Source organism: Apiospora marii, assembly GCF_038362585.1.
Source record: "Apiospora marii strain CBS 49790 chromosome Unknown utg000013l_segment0_segment0, whole genome shotgun sequence".
In the NCBI taxonomy this organism is placed as follows: Eukaryota; Fungi; Ascomycota; class Sordariomycetes; order Amphisphaeriales; family Apiosporaceae; genus Apiospora; species Apiospora marii.
In genome coordinates this window covers 1,797,718-1,816,942 of record NW_027117384.1, presented here as the reverse complement: position 1 = coordinate 1,816,942, position 19,225 = coordinate 1,797,718, and the positions used below count along the sequence as shown (strand labels likewise).

General features: G+C 54.4%; 10 protein-coding genes across 10 annotated transcripts; 6 read left to right on the top strand and 4 right to left on the bottom strand.

The window, feature by feature from the left end:
• Positions 1-144: 144 nt before the first annotated feature.
• PG985_015705 (uncharacterized protein) lies at positions 145-357 on the top strand (the record flags this gene model as incomplete). The annotated part of the gene is made up of 1 exon (XM_066835471.1): positions 145-357. One exon carries the CDS (start codon positions 145-147, stop codon positions 355-357), a length of 213 nt encoding a protein of 70 aa, XP_066676674.1.
• A 283-nt stretch (positions 358-640) lies between these two features.
• PG985_015704 (uncharacterized protein) lies at positions 641-943 on the top strand (the record flags this gene model as incomplete). The annotated part of the gene is given in 2 exon segments (XM_066835470.1): positions 641-796; positions 809-943. 2 exon segments carry the CDS (start codon positions 641-643, stop codon positions 941-943), a joined length of 291 nt encoding a protein of 96 aa, XP_066676673.1.
• A 1,259-nt stretch (positions 944-2,202) lies between these two features.
• Positions 2,203-3,072, top strand: PG985_015703 (uncharacterized protein; the record flags this gene model as incomplete). The annotated part of the gene is made up of 1 exon (XM_066835469.1): positions 2,203-3,072. One exon carries the CDS (start codon positions 2,203-2,205, stop codon positions 3,070-3,072), a length of 870 nt encoding a protein of 289 aa, XP_066676672.1.
• A 490-nt stretch (positions 3,073-3,562) lies between these two features.
• On the bottom strand, positions 3,563-4,242 carry PG985_015702 (uncharacterized protein; the record flags this gene model as incomplete). Its single annotated transcript, XM_066835468.1, has 2 exons — positions 3,563-3,606; positions 3,675-4,242. The coding sequence occupies 2 exons, from the start codon at positions 4,240-4,242 to the stop codon at positions 3,563-3,565; spliced, it is 612 nt and encodes a 203-aa protein (XP_066676671.1).
• Positions 4,243-5,639: 1,397 nt separating this feature from the next.
• On the top strand, positions 5,640-8,810 carry PG985_015701 (uncharacterized protein; the record flags this gene model as incomplete). Its single annotated transcript, XM_066835467.1, has 7 exons — positions 5,640-6,034; positions 6,279-6,534; positions 6,591-6,699; positions 6,866-7,517; positions 7,580-7,786; positions 7,935-7,990; positions 8,101-8,810. 7 exons carry the CDS (start codon positions 5,640-5,642, stop codon positions 8,808-8,810), a joined length of 2,385 nt encoding a protein of 794 aa, XP_066676670.1.
• A 1,195-nt stretch (positions 8,811-10,005) lies between these two features.
• PG985_015700 (uncharacterized protein) lies at positions 10,006-10,605 on the top strand (the record flags this gene model as incomplete). The annotated part of the gene is made up of 1 exon (XM_066835466.1): positions 10,006-10,605. The coding sequence occupies one exon, from the start codon at positions 10,006-10,008 to the stop codon at positions 10,603-10,605; it is 600 nt and encodes a 199-aa protein (XP_066676669.1).
• Positions 10,606-10,761: 156 nt separating this feature from the next.
• PG985_015699 (uncharacterized protein) lies at positions 10,762-12,978 on the top strand (the record flags this gene model as incomplete). The annotated part of the gene is made up of 2 exons (XM_066835465.1): positions 10,762-11,886; positions 12,022-12,978. The coding sequence occupies 2 exons, from the start codon at positions 10,762-10,764 to the stop codon at positions 12,976-12,978; spliced, it is 2,082 nt and encodes a 693-aa protein (XP_066676668.1).
• A 528-nt stretch (positions 12,979-13,506) lies between these two features.
• On the bottom strand, positions 13,507-14,436 carry PG985_015698 (cell surface protein; the record flags this gene model as incomplete). The annotated part of the gene is made up of 1 exon (XM_066835464.1): positions 13,507-14,436. One exon carries the CDS (start codon positions 14,434-14,436, stop codon positions 13,507-13,509), a length of 930 nt encoding a protein of 309 aa, XP_066676667.1.
• A 2,219-nt stretch (positions 14,437-16,655) lies between these two features.
• PG985_015697 (uncharacterized protein) lies at positions 16,656-17,573 on the bottom strand (the record flags this gene model as incomplete). Its single annotated transcript, XM_066835463.1, has 3 exons — positions 16,656-17,224; positions 17,307-17,442; positions 17,517-17,573. 3 exons carry the CDS (start codon positions 17,571-17,573, stop codon positions 16,656-16,658), a joined length of 762 nt encoding a protein of 253 aa, XP_066676666.1.
• Positions 17,574-18,204: 631 nt separating this feature from the next.
• On the bottom strand, positions 18,205-18,988 carry PG985_015696 (glutathione S-transferase; the record flags this gene model as incomplete). Its single annotated transcript, XM_066835462.1, has 3 exons — positions 18,205-18,321; positions 18,383-18,554; positions 18,609-18,988. The coding sequence occupies 3 exons, from the start codon at positions 18,986-18,988 to the stop codon at positions 18,205-18,207; spliced, it is 669 nt and encodes a 222-aa protein (XP_066676665.1).
• Between the last annotated feature and the right edge of the window lie 237 nt (positions 18,989-19,225).

Genomic DNA, 19,225 nt, shown 5'->3' with positions numbered 1-19,225 from the left:
CGCTTCGTAATGAACAACTTATTATATTCCGCATAGCGTAACATGGCCCCGAGAGAGTGGCAGTCGAGCCCCTGAACAGACGCTGTGCTCGTGCAAGACTACGCCGCAGACCTTCAGAGCCTGCCGCCCGGATGCGAGGTCACGATGAGGGCGACCCTGAACGGCATTCATCAGCGGCGTCTCGTAGCCGGCGAGCGATGCGCGCTGCTCTGGCCTGGGGCCGAGATGACTCTGTGGGCACCGGGTAGCCTGGCGGGCCACCGGGGCGAAGTGCTGGAATCCCGACACATCATGGTGAAGACCAAGCTGCCGCGAGGAAGAACATCGGAGGCAACCTCCGCCTTCACCGTTGCCTAGACAGCCGTCGGAGAGACAATTAGACTTCTCGTTTCTTTTCCTTGTTTGCTAGTGATCTACGGAGTAATTTCTGATTTATTCCTTTCGATTCCTCTCATACGTTGACTTCTTTTCTTTTGCTACTTCCTTTTACAAAACTGAATGCATATAACGAGCTAGGTTAACTTACGCGCGAACGCGAACGCGACACCGTGCCGGGTCCCCGATCCTCAGCATGGATATTGCTTGACCCCCCGAATGGACGTGAGGAGCCGTCATCGATCTCGGTATTTAGTGATCTTTCATGAGGTCGCATAGCAGCCAAGGCGGAAGATGGACAGCAACAGCAGCCGTTCGAGACGGACACCTGCGACGACCAGCGCGAGGGTATACGGCTATACCGGCTTTCCGCGGCAGCGACAGCGGTGCAGTGCCGATAACGGTTTCAGCTTCGGCTGAGGTATGTTGAAAGGCCCAAAGCAGCCTCCCCGAGCACGCCGCGGCGGGCGAACAGTTCAAGTACGTCTGCAAGGGCGCCGTGGTCAACTGGTGGGGCTGGGGCACCAAGGCCGACAACCGCGACAGCATGGTCGAGGTTCTGTGCTAGATCGCCGGCAAGGTCAGGAAGCCCAAGGACAACGACGGACGACCTCAAACGGCGGAACCGGTTCTTAACGAGGTTCAGCTCACTTATACGGGGTTTGAGCGCTAACAAGATCCATAAAGCCACATGCAGTTCTGCAGGTACGATGATTATGTATTGGAGTAACATGTAACTAGGCCTAGTGGCTCATGCAGTGACCGCATTACTCAGCCACCTATCCATTTTAACGTTCCTCAAGAACATTGGGGAGGATGGGGGAGGGGCACGGGGAAAGACGATCAATTGATTGAATGACAGCAAATCGATTTGAGATTGGTCTGTGTTTAAATTCTGGAAAGCATGGAGCACGAGTCGCATTCGCAATCTCCGTTCTTTCTTCGTGTCTACATATATATGAGCCGTCGCATTCGCGCGTTCGCCCGGGTTTCTGCGTTTCTGCGCCGGCTCAACAATTTGCGAAACTCACCGCTCAGGAACCAACAAGACAAAGGCGCCTTGCGGCTGGCTAAGTACTACACTAAACAGGCAAGCAAACAAGTTACCAAGGCCATGTGACGCGGTCTAGGGCTGGCGGCAATGGGTGTGTGACTGGATGCCGGCACACATTTTGGCTAGTCGATGACACAGAGTATTGCAACACAACCAACGATGATCGACGGCCATGTCCCGTATTCGCGAAGCAGATATGCAAGTCGCAAATGAGAAAGAAAATTTCAAAACTTGGTCTCGGTCAGGTCACCCACTCGCCAGTGTGGGCAGGCATTATGAGCTGAGGGTAAGGTGAGGGAGTGAGGGGAAGGACATGGAACATTGGGAAAAGGCATGGCAGAAGCATGCACGAGGATGCAGCTACTACTGGCTAAGGTAGGAGAAGCAGGTAGAAGAGGGGGGGTTCACCATCCTAGCCGCCATCGGGTCGTTCGGGGCACGATACCACGTCTACCCGCTAAATCGCGATTTTACCACCCGTAACCTTGGCGGTGGAGGGGAGTACTTCCTTCTTTTTTGGCCGACACACAAATACCCAGCCCTCGGAGTTCGAGTACCTACAAAGAAGGAACGTCATCCACTCCCAGCAGCCGTCCCCTCCCCCTCTCCATCGCCCTGCCTAAGTCTCTAACCCAGTAGGTATGGTGGTATACTTGATTTCTTTGCTCCGCGCGCACACAACTGAATTTCCTCCTCCTTCACCACCTTACACCACCCACCCCTCCCACCGCATCATGAGCTGGTAGACCCAAAGGCGAAACTCGTTCGGCACAATGACCGGCTCACCCTCAACTCTCGTATGGACTTGCATCCTAGTTGTTGGCGCGCAGACTGTCGTGAGCTACTCGCGCGCCTACATTGTGGCGCCGCGCGAGGTTGCCACCTTCATTGACGCTGTTGATTTCTCCATCCAGGAGAATGAGAGTTACGACCGGGATGTGGCCAGCGTGCCACGGCTCGAAGACAAGATGCGCCTGGGTCGCCTGCTCCGCGAGATCCAGAGGGGTGGTGACGACCTACGCGAAGACCTGAACAAGCTGCTGGTCAAGGAGGACGGCGTGACGCTCAAGATGACTGCCCGCATCCTGTGGGCGGGGCACCGCACCGAGCTGGAGGAACGTGTGCGCAGGCTGGACCTCCTGCGCATGCGCTTCCTCGTCGTCTACATGGGCGTCATCTCCACGGCGGCTGGAGAGCGCGAGAAGACCGCCGAGAAAACCCTCGCCCGCAACCTGGAGAGGACGGCCGCCATGATGCGGGAACAGCCGAGGTCGGCCCCCGCCATTCCGAAGGGCATGCTCGAGAACATCAACGAAGACATCAAGAGGGCGCCGCCGCTGAGGCGACTCACCACGTCAGCCATAGGGCACACGGAGAAGACCACGCCGCCTCACCGGGCAGGATGGCTCGGTGTCGTGCAAGAGCTGCAGAAGTCGCCATTGTTGAAGCGAAGGCACGCGTCCGTCGAGAGCGCCCACGCCATGGCCATGCGCACGCCGCCTCCAACTCCTACTACAAGTATGCCATCTCTTTTTGAAAAGACACCGCCGTCCCTATTTGACAAGACACCCCCGTCATCGCCAAGCGCACGACGATATCTTCCGAGAACTCCGGAATACACAACCATTACGCAAAATCCCTGATGACAAAAACCAAAATTCACGACGAAAGATGAGAACTAACGACATGAACCATGACCGTACTCAACGACTCTTCCCTATTATCACATTTGCATCCTAGATTATGCATTCACGTTACAACAGACCGGTCCTACTTTGGGGCAGCTGTTTTTCGCTTCTTTATCGAAATTTAGATACCCCCTTATACACCCTTTTTTATATCGCATCCACACTTCCCCCTGCCCCGACCCTCACCATCACCGCCACAACACAGCATTGCCCTTGACACACATCACCATTCAGTTGCAAAGGAGGTGCGGAATATTCATGTATCACCCAGTCATGTGGTGGAATTGGTACGAAGGAGTCGCAAAGATTTTGGAAGCAGTATATAGATGCACAAACCATATACAGTATACTATCTATACAATTAGTATGTTATGGACAAAACCTGTGCGCTACTTTGATTCGGTGACCCTGTGTATGTACGGATTACTCGCTCAGGATTAGACCTTCAGTGATGAGCGTCGTCCGGTCCCGTTCCGTTCTTCTCGCCAACTTTGAAGTGCAATAGTTAGCAAACCAGCCGCATATCCTCGAAGTAGTTTTGAGGTTTTCGGACTTACCATCCAGCGCAACCAAGAAGCGGCTGACGCAGTTATACGCGCTGACCGTGGCCACCACCTCGACGACCTCGCGCTCGTTATAGTGCTTCCGCAGCTCCGCGAAGGTCTCGTCGCGGACCCGGACGTGCCGCGTCATCTCGTCCGTGACCCGGAGCACCGCCCACTCGGCGTCGCCCAACCCGACGGCCTCGCGCTCCTCGGGGGTGACGAGCTGCCCATCATCGGCCAGATCGCCCGGGCGCCCCTTGACGATCTCGTCCAGCGCTTTCTGGGACACGCCCGCCTCGGCGGCCAGGGGCGCGTGGTGGGCCCACTCGTACCAGGCGCCGTTGACGACGGCGACGCGCGAGATGGCCAGCTCGCGCACGGCGGCGGGGAGGGTGGTGCGGGTCCGGACGGCGCCGAGGAAGGAGTTCCAGCCGTCGGCGACGGGGGGCGCGTGCAGGAGGGCGAGGTCCAGGGGCTGCAGGGGCCGGGGGGCGCGGCGGGCGCGGACGCGCTCGTATACTTGGGCGTCTTCTTCGCTCGTGCCCGGGGGCGGGGGGTCGGTGGTGTAGGGGATGCGCATTTTGGGGGTTGGGGTGGTGGAGAGGGGGTGGGAGGTTCTAGGGGAAGGGTGATATGCGAATGGGCGTGGTGGTGATGGTGAGGGTGATGGTGATGAGGCGGCTAGGGTTCTGGTTAGGCGTGGGAATTGACGATAGGTGAGGCGGGGTGGCATATGAGAGACTTTGATGATTGATCTATCAATGTACTTATACTAGTAAAGTTTTAGGAGAGAGTAGTTATGTTCAAAGTTCACTTGTGCATATGACACAATACGGCGTGCACGGCTATCCGAAGTGTGACTCTCTGCCTAAGTGATAAGCTCGGCTAAGCGATGGCAGGCCCGGTCGCAACTTTCCCCAGAATCCCGATCACCGGAGCCGGAGGAGGGCTGTTTGGAAGGCCCCGCCGTCAATTGATGCTTTGCAGGGAGAAGGCCCGCAGCGGGGATGGGAGACATATCTATCCCCAGGCCTTTTTGGGGGGTTCATGTCCCACTCTGACTCATGGTGTTTTTGTTGGTGCGTGTGCATCTACGACCAATCACCACTAGCCGTTTCTATTGCTGCCCAGGTAAGCAGGAAAGGGTCGGCTCCTATTAGTTCTCCTTCTGTAGTTTCTTTCCATTGGTCGGCCGTCCGGAAGCGGCAAGACTAACTGCTGGCCTTGCACTCATCATAATTCATGATACAAAAGAGATGTGCGTCTATATCTCAAATGATTCAAGCATCAAGCGAGCGCAGGTTGAAGAGGAGCGCCAGGTGCCAAACTCAAATATATATCGGCATTAACTCAGCCAATGCTACTTGATAGGGGGATCTTGCCGGAGGAACTCATCCCATCTTTTGTAGCCATGATGAAGCCAGCAATAGCTGCTGATAACTCACACAGCAAATTTTCTTTCCTCTATTTTCTCTCAAGCAGGCATCGGGCCGACCTCAGTTTACACAGTGACTATAGAAAATCAATTTTTCTTCCGACATGCCAGGATGCACTTGTATACATACTTACTTGCCTTTACAAGTGGATCCTTCGCGATACCCAATCAATACTGATCATCTCGGCTGCCAAGTCTTTGATTGCCCTTATACGAGTTTGATATCTGATTGTCCACAGGTACCGTTAATCGACTGCATCGCGATCCTGTGGCGTGTTGTTTGCCCTGCAATTTTGATATATTTGGAATCCCTTGCTGGCGTAGATCAATACCTGGAGCAAGGGATGGATCCTTGGAAGTCCCTCCTATGGGTGCGGCACAGCAACCCGACCTCGCGAACTCCATAGGACACAAGATGATATCACGTTGGCCTTCTTTCTTCCCGTTTCCCGTTCTTTTGGGCGTGCGATACTTGTTTCGCCTGAAAGGGTGTTGCCCATATAGTCTCCGCCGCCGGTCTGAAGAGGCCGCCCCTTTACACGATGGACATGAACCGACACGGCCTGCGTTTCAGCAGCGCGACGGGCTGGCGGCAGGCCGCCCACGTGAACTGCACGATCCTCGCGGCCACGTCGGTCACGCTGCTCGGCTGCACCATCGGCGCCTTCAAGCACACCCACGGCGCGCTCAAGACGCACATGTTCTACGCGGGCACCTGCGCCGGTGACGGCAGCGGCGCCGCCCGCGTCAACCTGGCCCTACATCTGGCCATCAACGTGGTGTCGACGGCGGCGCTGGCCTCGTCCAGCTTCTTCATGCAGGTGCTCAACGCGCCGTCACGCCGCGAGGTCGACAGGGCGCACCGGAGGGGCACTTTTCTCGGCATCGGCGTCCCTAGCGTCCGCAACGCGTTTCACGTCGGCCGCTTCAAGACGTGGTGCTGAGTCGTTTTGTTGCTGAGTTCGGTGCCGATCCATCTCCTCTTCAACTCGGCTGTGTTCCAGACTGACCAGCGGGCCTCGGACTTTCACTTGACCATCGCCAGTGAGGAATTCGCGATCGGCGGGAAACATTATGCACCAGGGGCTAGGTACGACTTACGGACTCGAGTTTTTTCCTGTTATAGTTCACCTCGTCAGGATCGGCTCTATAAGAACAATACTAATGCCGAGTCAAATAAGCCTATTGGTTGCCGGGGGAGAAGACAAGCTGGGGTACGCAACAAATGAGAACGCAGACATCCAAGGGTCTTCGTTTACCCATTACGGCTTTAATCAAAACATATCCGAATATCTGCAGTCCGACGCCCCAGTCGTGAGGAACATCTCCGTGACCGCCGCTTCCGCGTCGAACTGGGTTCGGATCAGCCCCGAGGAGTGCTACAACACGTATCTATACTGCGATGGGCTGCGGAACTACCGCGATGTGGTCGTCGTGGTCGACAAGCCTGGGGGTGGAGGCGCAACGATGTCTGGCAACTGAAGGATGAGCAGGCTGAGTTCTGGGATCGGATGGTTCCGGCCGACGAGCCCAATTCTTTGTGGTATACGGCGCAATGTGCCCAGTTCGCACATAGTGCGGGAGATACACCAGTTGAGTGTGGTAAGTCGATACCGGGCTGTTTCCTTCACTTCCAGTAGTCCCGGGAGAGTAGACATACGCAGCTGGATACAGACTTGCCTACTTACGAATCTAGCTGGTATTTCTATCCCGAGAAGAGTAGTTTTCGATTTCTCAAAAAAGCAATGCTAACGCGGAAACCGCACAGGTAATACCTGCACTCGAGCCCTGTCATCAAACTTCGATGGCAAGTTTGACCAAGCTCTCCCCGAATGGCGCGAGGGGTATACGTGGGCCTATAAATTCTTCCGCGGCATTGAGTACTCTTTCCAAGACTGGAATCTGCGCGATCCTTTTTCTGGCTATCATCCAAGTCTCAATGACTACAATCCCCTCAACAACACCTACCGGAGCGGCTTGCTCGGAGATGGAGACTTGACGGTCAAATACTGCCTGGCCGAGCCGGTCGGGAGGATATGCCATGTCGGGGTTTCCACCACACTGCTACTGGCCGTCTCTGTCTGCATACTGATCAAGACGGTCGCGGCTGTGACTGCTACTTGTATCCTCGGGGGCCGGAATCACGAGCCTCTGGTCACCACGGGCGATGTCGTCCAGTCTTTCCTGTGTCGTCCGGATCCCGTCACGGCGAGGCGGTGTTTGTTGGGCCAGCGAGACGCGCGCCGGGAAGAGGAGCAGGCGCACAAGCGATTCAAGGGACCCAGGCAATGGCGCGCGCTTCAGCACCGACGGTGGTCGGTTGTGCCCTGGTCTGTTTGGGCGACAAGCTACGTCCTCTTCGCCATCGGCATCGCCATCATGGCTACCTTGTTACACACATCCGGTGGTGAAGTCGGACTGTAAGTCTCTCTTCTCACCTATACTCATGAAGAAGGGTGAACTGACGATTAGAACTTCCTAGCAACGGTTCATTCCTGGAAGGGGACCGCAATGCGTTCGCTCATACCAAGTTCACCTTTACGCAGGGTGTCCTGGCGGCCAACAGTCCGCAGCTGTTGTTGTCGCTCTTTTATCTCGCCTACAATTCACTGTTTACACGATTGCAGATGGCGCGAGAGTGGTTTCACTTTGCCAATGAGTACCGGCCGTTACGGGTCACCGATCCCAAGTTAGTGGCTAACCCCTATTTATCCACTCTCCTTCTTGTAGGGTGGGGCTTGACCGTGGGTGCTAACATGATGGTAAAGGGGCTTGCAGTATTCGATATACAGACTACAGCTTCCATATAAGTATAGTATTCCACTAATCATCGTCAGCATCTTCCTACACTGGATGCTGTCTAATACCCTTTACCTGTTTATATCCGAGGGCGGTAAGTACAGTTCATATTATACTCCACCCTCAAATCCTCCACCAACTTTGATGTTCGGTCTTGAGCTAAATACTCTCATACTTACCACTAATGGATAATGTTTGCGACAGGCTACTTTGGCACCGATCACTTCCCGTCTGGAGATAATAGCGGCGTGCTCCCACCCAACACAGCCGTGGCAGTGGGCTGGAGTATGTATTCCCTCCTGACCTTACTCTGCGTCGTGTGCGTTTTGATCACCATTCCCGTTTTTCTCTCCTTCCAGAGGCTGCCGGTCGGTATGGTCAACGTCGGGAGCAACTCGCTTGCCATCTCGGCTTCCTGCCACGCATCAGCCCTGACGATGGCCGGAAAACCAAGCATCAGCCACCACCCAGGGTTGTCGTCCTCGAGGAAGTCCTCCACGTCCAAGTTGTTGCCGTTGGGAGGCGCCTATTCATCACTCAAGGGATTAAGCATGGACGATGGGGAGGCAGACGGGCTCGGTGGGAGTCTAGTCACGGACGGCAGCGATCTGGAGATGCAGGCCCTGGCAGATCAGAAGGGGTCGGAAAAGCCCCTCATGATCCGCAGCGACAGCGAGTCTTACAAAGCCTTCAGGCACCATTACGGGCCCGTAGGTCGCATCGAGCAGTTCGAGCAGCTAAGTCGGAGCAGGATCCGCTGGGGGGTCATCGAGATGCCGCCCGAGTGGTATGAAGAGCAGCAGAACTATAACATAACGCGTCCTGGCCGCAGTCCGGAACCGGTCGGGCATCTTGGCTTCGGGGTCGAGGAGGATGGTGTCAAGCCACCCATCCGGGGGCATTGGTATGCTTGAACTAGCATAGAAAGCATTTGGTGACCGGGGATTCCGTCGAGAGCAAGTGGGGATGCCCGACATTAAGTAGAACGCCTCTTAAACGGCCATAATAGTACTTGCCTAATTTCTTATTGTGCCGGTATACGACTCTAGCGCAGCTGCTTCACGAAGGGGGCTGTTGCGAAGCCTCCGCCTCAAGGGCTGCCGATCTCCACTCCCTTGCTACTTGTATATCTGAAGTCCGCCCTTCAGCCTGTCATGTGTATCCAGTTTGCAGACAGATGCGCTTTTTGATTCATGATGACGAAACCAGTTTTACACGCGACCGGAGCCGGAGTTATGATCGTGTCGGGTGTCAAAGTGAGACAGTGCCTTCCTTACCTTACGTCAATTGTGACCAGGTGTTTGTGTTGTGTGATTGGCCCGCTGAGCCGCAAGCGCCACGGATTGATGTTTGCATCAGACTGCAGGTGCATTCCAACGGTCCTGATGGGACGAACATGTTCTACAACGTGGCGCAATTCCAGCTACAGCTTGCAGGCCCGTCTTTATTTTTATTATTAGATTACTGATAGCCTAATGGGGGTTACCATACACACACTAAGGAATTAGAACGGCACTGGTCGACTGGTCCCTTGACAGCTCGACCCACAAGGCTTTCTTTCACTCAGGAAGCTTCAGTGGAGGGTTTGCTGTCCCCGTTCCCATCCGGGATCCTTCTGGGACAAAGGCTGAAAAGGACCTGATACATTTTGAGCTACCAGGACAGCGCATTCGGTGCTAGCTTCATGACAGCAATGGATTTCCCTCAATGCGTTCGTACTATGCCAGATGTGACCAGTCCCAAACCGTTCAATGGGTAAGTGGCTGGCACGTACAGCTTTGAAAGGTCCCTGACATCTGCTCTGCTGCTACTACAACTGACACCTGACTGCAGGGGAAGAGATCCGGAATGCTACTTTCCTATCTCAGACGGTATCCGGCCTGTTGGTTCGACGTTTGCCCTACACAGCCCGCAGCAAGCACACTCCCCTCACGTCCCCAGAATAGCAATCCGGTCTGCTTGAATTTTCGAAGCTACTTGAATCGACTTACAAAAACTCCATTTGGGGTTGGCAACCTGGACTGGGGTCTGAGCCACCCATCTCAAGCTTTTTTGTCTTTTCACCTAGCTGGTCTCTGCTAGGCGAACGCATAACGGATCTCAGAAAATATGGCCGACTCCTCTCGCGGACAAGATGAAGGCCAGCGAGCCAGTCTTCTTCCTTCCGCATTCTCCAGGGGTCATGCGTACCAACGGATGAGCTCGGATGGCGATATCGATCTGGCCGATGTTGAGCCAATAAGGCCATACTCGCCCATCGAAACAAGAGGCATACGTGCAACGCCGCCAATGGACGTCCCGAGTTTCCTCCAGCCACCCAGGAGACCATCTGCCGTAACTCCTGCCGGTACCGACGATGCTGAAACGCCATTGTCGGCTCGCAGGCATCGCAGTACTTACTCCACGCCATCTTTCGTGATAACACACCAAGATGAGACGCCGCCTTCGCAAACGGGAACCACAACTCCTAGTTCCAGGCCCCAAAGCGAACGTCAGACACGGTTCACAGAGATGCTGAAAAAGTCTCTCACATCACCTGGGGACAAACCCGTCGACCCTTTGTCAGACCCGGCCGGCAACCCCTATCTGGGTGCAGCATCTGCGCGGTCAAGCTTGCTATTCCCCATTGATGATCGTGACCGGGGAGACCGGCAAAGAGACTACGAGACTGACAGCTTAGCAAAACGCTACGGTAACGATCCTCTCTAAGAGCTTACATAACTGATCAAGATTGGGACTTCTGAGCTAACCTCGTGTCCTATAGCACAAGCACCTTTGGACTGCCATTCAAGGACAGACGTGCACGTAAGGCGCAGGAGTTGGTTCTACGGCCAACTGGTTTTCTTCTCGGTATTATCAACCCTAATGAGCGGTTTATGGTTCGCGGTCGCGATTAACCAGCCCCGTTATGGTAAAGGCATATCCTCTGGCGAGTCTGCCGAGTCCGTAATGAAGCCGGCTACTGCGTCTCTGGTGGCAACAGCAATTGCAAAATTAACAGAGTTAACGTTTGTAACCGTGTTCGTGGGATGTCTTGGGCAGGTTCTTACACGCCGGGCTTTCGCCGAGAATTCGATGGGTATGACCATATCTGAAATGACCATGAGAAACTGGGCTATTCAGCCAGGGAGTCTAGTATCGCACTGGGATACCGTCACCTACTCTGGCAAAACACTGCTCGGGATCCTGACGATGATCGCCACTATCTCGAGCATGGCCTATACAGCGGCTTCGGATGCCTTGGTGACCCCCCATCTCAAAATGGGCGCGTGGGAGCGAAGAGAATTGGAAGGCTTGGTCGAGACGTCATATGCTAACCCCGAATACATCAAATCTTCTTGTACCACGCCAATTTCTGCTAGCCTCGACGAACTCAATGCCGGTGTATCCTGTGTCGAGGTAGAATACTCAGGCCAATCCTACAGAAACCTGCTGTCATTCATGAAGGACTGGCAGACTTTGGATGGGAACGAAACTGCGGTGTCTCCAGATGGGAACATGCAGTCGAGACCGGTAGGGACTGCCATACTGTATGACAACACAACCCTTACTTCTGCGTGGGTCAATACTGGGTTTTCAGACCCTAAAAAGGCCTTTGACGCTCATAAACGCATCGTCAACAATGTCACATTGGCCATGCCTCATCCCGGCGTGTACGCCGCGGCCACGGACCCCAGGAACAAAATTCTGCAACCCAACGACCTCTCGGGCGTGGGCGAGTACCAGATCAAAGCAAGTGTCGTATCGCCGGTGGTAAACACCATGTGCGTGAACTTATCGCCTCACGAATTAGAGCCGTTGGTTTACACCGCGTGGCCGGGTGCCAATAAAAAGGCTTCGGAAGAGATCCCAGGCCAATACGTGCCCGACCAGGCCTGGATGGACGACATGCCGATTGCAGATGAGAATACATGGTTGAATCGTACTGCGGTGGACGACATTTTCCGATGGGGGCCGAAATACGGGCGCCGCCCACCCATCTTCCCCATGGTAAGCCAGTCTTTTCCCCAACTAGTCTCAACACTTCATCTCACAACATGACCGTGGTAATGCTGTGCTGTGGTGAAAGTCGATCTGTGCTCATCCTACGTTTGCAAATTACAGCATGACTAACCAACACTGCAGTTTCCCCTCGAATATAATATGATCACGAACACCACCGTGTATATGTCTGACTCGATATATATTGTTTCCAAAGCACCTGGCAAGGTGTCTGGTGACTTCACGATCTGCGAGCTGCGCTCTTGGCTGTCACCGCAGTGTTATACGCATTTCAACATATCCGGTATCTCTGGCGCGAAGATGGCAGCACACTGCGATGACCCAGACGACACAAACACATATTCCTATGAACAAAAGGAAGCTCCGCTCTTCCCTGCTCCGAGCACCGACTGGCGCAACGCCGCCGACCAGTGGCGGCTCAGCATGGACATCAACGGCGGCGTCCAGAACAACAACGCCTCCAACGCGCGCATCTTCACGAACCTGATCCTGGGCGAGCCTGAGCTGTCCACGACCCTGCCTTCCATGGCCGAAGCCATCTCCGTGCTCGCCAGCTCCACCCTGATCGTCGGGAGCAAGCAGTCGACCTTCTACCACTTCTGGAACTACACCAACGCTACGCTTGAGCCAGCCGTCCACGAAAAGTTCAACGCCACGATCATGATGCAGCAGTACGCCTCGGGCTCCGAAAAGTCATGGCAGTCCCTCTTCTACCTCGTCCTGGGCGCCGTTTTTGTGTTGAACATCTGCTGCCTGCTCTACCTCCTCATCGCCGCCAACGGCATGGTGACGGACATGACGGAGCCCCAGAACGCCTTTGCGCTCGCCGTCAACTCCCCGCCCTCGCGCCAGCTCTACGGCAGCTGCGGCAGCGGGCCCAAGGCCCGCGAGCTCGACGTCCCCTGGCGCCTCGCCTACGCCAACGCGGCCAACCACTACTACTTCGAGGAGGCCAACCAGTCGCCCTGGCGCGGGCGGTACAGCGGCCAGACGCTCGCCGGCTCGTCGGTTGTCTCGCTCGCGGACGGTAGTTACTCCAAGAGCTACAAGCGGCTGAGTACGGGTCGGAGTTTCCTCTGATTGAATCTCACCGAGGTGCATAGGTTATGTAGTTAAGGAAATGTTGGCTGGCATAATGCAAGGGGGAAGGGGCGGACAGGTTGAGATATCGCGCCATACGATGTTTCTGGATTCAGGGGTCGACCGGCTTAGGCTAGGACACCCGAATTTTGTATGATACGGCGATCTTTTGCCTCTCAGGGAGGCGTAATGATTAATAGAGATCTCAACCAACAACAAGTGTGAACGTAACAGATGTGACGCAAAGACATGTATATTTGGTAACGAACGTGGTCATCATCATTGATCAGCTACCTACTACACCAGGCATCTATGCACCATCTCCCCTACAGTCCTTGCTGTGGAGCAAGACCGCCTAGAAAAGCTTCTTGCGCCATATACATACAGGGCTAGATATCCGCAGTTGACCATTATATCAAAGCACAATATTGTAAATACATCGCTTTACTCCGTCTTTTGGGTTTCTGTCCCTATTTCTTTACCTATATGTACGAAGCCGATGGCAATGTCACTCAGGCCTGCTTGTGACTACTGCTCCGCCTCCTCTTCAGTCTCAAGGCCGCGAGCGAAGCGGCGCTTGCGGAGGTTGAACTCGATGGCGCGCTTCTTGGCAGTGTTGCTCTGAGTGAAAACTGCAGAGCCGCCAAAGGGGCCAGCCAGGGCGGCGTTGTTCAGGCGGACGACGCACACGTTGCTGGCGCCGCCGACTTGACCCTGACAGGTCATACCCTGGGGCATCTGGACGGCGACGGGGAAGTCCATGGTCTGGGCGGCCGAGAGCCCGCCAATGCCGAGGCCGGGGACGTTGGTCTTGACGCTGGCGTCCTTGAAGGCCCCGGTGTCCTTACCACCCGAGGTTGCGTCAATGGCCGCCTTGAGCGGGCCGGCACCATCTTGGTTCACCTGATGGAAGGTCATCATGATGGTGCCGTCATCCGAGGTTGTGGGCAGACCACCCGACATGGCCATACCCGTGGCGGCCTTGACGCCAGTCTCGAGGGTGCCCTTGGGGGTCTTGATGCCGCCGTTGCCAGCGCGAACGGCGAGCTTGACATAGCGGGCCCGGTTAGCCTCGTGAAGCTCGCGGGCTTCCTTGACGGTGGTGGTGTTGCCGCCTGCACCGTCCATGAACATGGTCATCATCTTGGCGGCGTCGACGGGTCCGCCCTTCTGAGACCGTCCGAGAGCAGAGGCGCGATTGGTGCCGAGCTCGCGCTCGCGGATGATGGAGGTGTCAGCCTCGGAACCACAACCAGGAGTCGGGCAGTCGCGAGGGGTGCCGTCGATGGTGGACAGGCCGGGAAGCTTCACGCCGTTGGCCCCTAGAAGTAAGTTAGTCTCTGTTTCATTGATTTGATCGAGCTGGAGAGGGGTCTTACCCTGGACCTCGGTGATAACTCCATGGCCAAAGACGTTGGTGACTGCAAAAGCAGAGAGGATGGCAGTGTAATACTTCATTTTGGCAGTTGGGGGGATGGAAGAAATTCGAAAAGATAGGTTGCCCAAGTAAAATGTATTAAAAGTAGTAAGCACGTTAATAGAGCACCGGGCTCAAAGAAGGGAATAGACAGGAAAAGTGAAGGTGACGGGCTGTGATTGCTGATGGTTGATGATGATGGAACAGAGATAAGAGAATAATCGTCTTTTCTGGGAAGGACTTGGCTCTCTTATAGATCTCAACCCGACTTACAGGTCTTTGATGGCATGGACATGAGTCCCATGAAGCTATCCCAGTCAGGACACAGCCACATTTCCAATCCCCGAAAGCCGAGAACACACAATGCTGCAAGTGGCCTAGAGAGCAAACAACCTAATTGGATCTCAAATACATTAGGTGAAGCAAGAAATCAAGTCTCAGCCCGGGACGAAAGAGGGAGCAGCGAGAAGGGCTCGTGACTAAGGTACAACCTTGAGTCTAAAATTGATCAATGTTCGTCTGGTGGACCTATTTGACTGGAGTTCGACCTCGATCTCAGACAGGAGACCTCACAGGAAAGTGCAGATGCAGGTGGCAAAGACGATGGAAAGTTGACAAGGAAAGACGGCACACTGATTGGTTCCCCGATCTGTGTGTTTTGTGTTTCTTCCTCGTTTGAGAAGGTACGGTGTACCTAAGGTTTGCAGTGGATGGATGGGACATTGATCGAAATCGTACTTTCCCATTTTGTTACCTGCTGCTTCCAAAGAAGGGGATGTCGTCTGAAGGAAACGATAAGCACCGAGGTGGAAGGTGCGTCCACTGCCAAAACGGTCCACCCGTTCACGAAACAAGGGGTTCGACACACGAAGCTTAAAAAAGCCATCTCCAGGTACTGTGAGGCGCGTTCTTCTTCCGGAGGCAGTCTTGATGAAACGAACAAGATATCAACGTCAGCTGGTCGGGAATAACCATTGATCTGTCATACCTGCAGATAAGTGAATTGTGGCAAGGCAGACGTCCTCCAGAATCAACCAATGATATTATGTTGTCCGACGAGGAAGAGTGCATCCGAGCACTTTCAATACCTCCGTCAACTCTATACAATCTTTGAAGTTCCAGGCGTTAATTCAGCTCGCGAGCCCGTATGGAGAGGTATAACCAACCAGATTCATCGAGAACGTAGCCTAGTCGCATTCATGAATTGGTGTGGACTGACCAGCTAAACGTCTTGAAGTTGACAGAAATAGCAACCGGATACGAAACGTCTTTGCCTGAAATCAAATTTGATATAACTTTGTTTCCATCTCAACCTTTGCACGTCAGCCGTCGATGTTTGATGCTGGCAAGTTGCCTCAAACACGGAGCGGCCGCTCCAAAGGTGCCCTCAAGCGTGGTCTGCAAGTGTCTGGGTGTCATCTGAGATTGTGGTGAGGCCAGTGGCATCTCCTTAACCGCTTAGCTCCCATAGCCTGTGAACTCTATTCTGTTGACATTCGAGTTAGGTCTACTCTGCCCGACACGGTGCAATCATAACGGGTGTCAAAAGAACACACAGCAGACGACCTTTCTTATATCCAATAAGGGCGAGGGAAAACATCGTGAAGGGTAATGTTCACCCAATGATACCTACCCCTTGATGGGCTAGACAGGATTTTAGATTTTGCACCACATTTGCTGAATTCGAGCATCAATCGTCTGTTCGTGGCAAAACGATATGCTGTGATGAAGATGAGTTTGTCCTCTATAAATAGACGTACGATTGAAATAAGCCACGGAAATATTGCTCACGTCCAAGAACTCGGCATCTTCACAATCCGGATAAGTTGACGTCAAGTCGACAGTCGAAATTTGTCACCCGTAGTCAGTTCAATACCCTCCGTCTATCGAGTTCCGAATTCCCGCTGAGTAATTCAGAGTGCTCTGATCCTAAGCATGAAACTAAGCATGAACGGCTCGCTCGGCCAGACGAGGTCGGTAGCCTTTCGACTACCCCTAGTGGCGGCCAACATCATCTGTGCTACCATGCAAGACGCTAGACGAACCATTTGACGGAGCCGTGATAACCGGGAAGCCATTCGAGCTGCTGGGGCCGAAACTAGACAGGCACGAATATGCTCTCGATGCAGTCGTCAGGCCCATGGGTAGTGACTTACACAGGGGAACACATAATAGCTATTTGCAATACCTCACGCTAGATTGATGTCATCGTCAGAGCCTGGCGCTCCGCTTTCCAAAGAACTCTTCTCGGTAAGTTGACTTAGTCCTTCTTGTTGTGCCATGTTCCTGTTGCCTCAATACGCTTGACCGCGCTTTTCATGTCTTTCATGTACATCTTGGACGGCAAAGTCCTCAGCGTCCGGGGAAGGTGCGGGTAGATCAGGGCCGTACCGGCCACGGCAGAGTAATAGAAGGCGTTGCTCCAGGGCCCTGGTCGGGGCAGACCATACTCTCTCTGCAGGCGCTCGGGCAACCAGTGGATGGTCAGCAGCCGGCCCACGGGGACGGCGGGCCACAAGTAAAGCGGGATCTTGCGGGGCCAGAGCAGGTCCCGGCAGAGGCTCCGGGCCCAGTCGGTGACGGTGAGCGTCTCGATCTGGCGGTGCCAGTACTGCCAGAACTCGTCCAGCGTTGCGGGCCACAACTCGGGCGGCATCCGCAGCGACGTGCCGTACATGGCCGCCTCCTTGTACAGGGCCTCCTGCTTCGCCCGCGGGAGCTTGCCGAAGAAGGCCTCGTGCACCACCACGAGCGCTGCGAAGAGGTTCGCGGCCGTCCACTTGTGGAGTTCGGGGTCGTCCGCGGAGTAATTCTCGCCCTTGACCCTGGCTGCAAGATGGCTAAGTACTTGTCCAGCCAGGTGGTTCATGTAGCACCCCCGACCCCAATATCGGATTCAGGGGGAACTTACTATGCGCCTTATGTATTATGCTGAATATGGCTTCTTTCTCCCGCTGCGTACCGTGGACCGCGGCGTTCAGGAACCGCGTCGTCGTTGTCAGCCGGTTGAGGATCCGATGGGCGAAGTTCGAATGCTTGAACGACCCCTCGGCCAACGCCGGGTGGTAAACTGGCAGAGGATGGCGAACTGCCCGCCGGTCAAATAGATGGCGTCGTCGACGAACTCCTTAAGCTCTTGGGGCTCTTTGATAGTCGGGTATATGAGAGGCTTTCCCATCTTGGGCTTTGGCCGCTCAGCTACCTGTCTATTGGCGATTGTACCGTGGTGGCCTGCTGGGCAAGCCATATCTTCTAGCATTATTGGAACGATTCCTTGTTTTGACTATACGTAACGCTTGACTTCCATGACTGTGAACCCTCATTATTCAGGTCCGGCATCGCGAATTTTATAGATGCTCTTTGTTAGTGATATCTCGGGCACCTCCTTGTAAGCGCCTCACCACCACACCTGTGCAAGACTGGGCATCAGCACCGAATTGTGGAGGTGATCTCGAACCGAGGCAAGACCTGACTACATTAAGTCGTGTTGAGGGCGAATGAGACATATCTTCAAGGTTGTTGGTCACCTGCCAATCGGACACGATCTGACTACAGGGTTGTATTTGGGGGAACTCTTGGCGGTTTGAGGGGTGCAAAAGCTGAAAAAAGCGAGTCAGTGGACCTGGGTGAATACGATAAGCCATCTTAACCTTGCTTGACGTTGTCCACGGTTCTACTGTTTTTGTTTATGTCGGAGAGGCGCCTTAAGCGACCATATTGAGGCCAAGACTGAATGGACCTTATGGAATATACCATTGATTGGCTATTTCCCTATTTACAACGAAGCTCGCTGCCAAGAGTTACAAATCTCAAGGCTTGGGCGCTTCTGAGATCTTCTTGTATGCCTTGATTACCTCTGGGAGTCCGGCCATGTTGGAGAGCCACTTCGCAACATTGGGATATGGGTCTAGGCTGATTCCAGCAAACTAAGGCAAAGTTGGTAAGCATTTTGGCTTCGGATATTTCATGGGGTAAAGGGGCAATTACCTTGTGTTGCCGAACCCAGGGCTCAAAGTGCAAATCGACGGCCGTGACGCCGCCCGGGATAATGCTGTCCCCGGAAGTTTTCTTCAGCTGCCCCTCGAGAACGCCATAGCAACGTTCACTCTGCTCGACATATCGCTTCAACGCATCCTCATTCTTAGTCGCGTTGTAGTGTCTAATATACCCGTTAGTAACTTTCAAAATCTCGAGGGTGTAAAAGGACACTTACCTGTACCAATTGGTCTGGCCCATCATGGGGCCCAGGGTGGTCAGGAGAAACATGTTCCACTTGTCAAAGTCGACCCTGTCTTGCTCGCTGCCGCCGCGGGGCCCGAGCTTGTTGTCCTTGTCGTAGACGCGGAGCAGGTAGTTCATGCAGGCGCCCGACTCCCAGCTGACGACGCCCGTGTTGGGGTCCTCGAGCGCCGGCACGCGGCCGTTCTCGTTGAGCGCCAGGAACGCGGCGCCCTTGACGCCCTTCTGCGCGTCGTCGCCAAAGTCCCACAGCTTGACCTCGTACGGTACCCCGAGGAACTCGAGGGCCTCGGCGATCTTGAAGGGGTTGGGTCCCGTGGTGTGGGCGTGCAGGATGAGAGGTTGGGGACTCATTTTTGCTGCTGTGGATGTATGTGTATGGGTATGGTATGGTTCGGTTCGATATACTGGCTACTTCACAATGAAAGGTAAATGATGAAAGTATGTGAGCTTCGGATAGCTCGACAGCTGCCACCAGATACGCTTTGTCGACTCCATCCGAGTCCCTCACGTCATGGTGGAGACGGCTGTCTTGTATTCCGAATCCATTACTTTATCATGCGGGGAAGGTAGTAATGAAACTCATCGCTT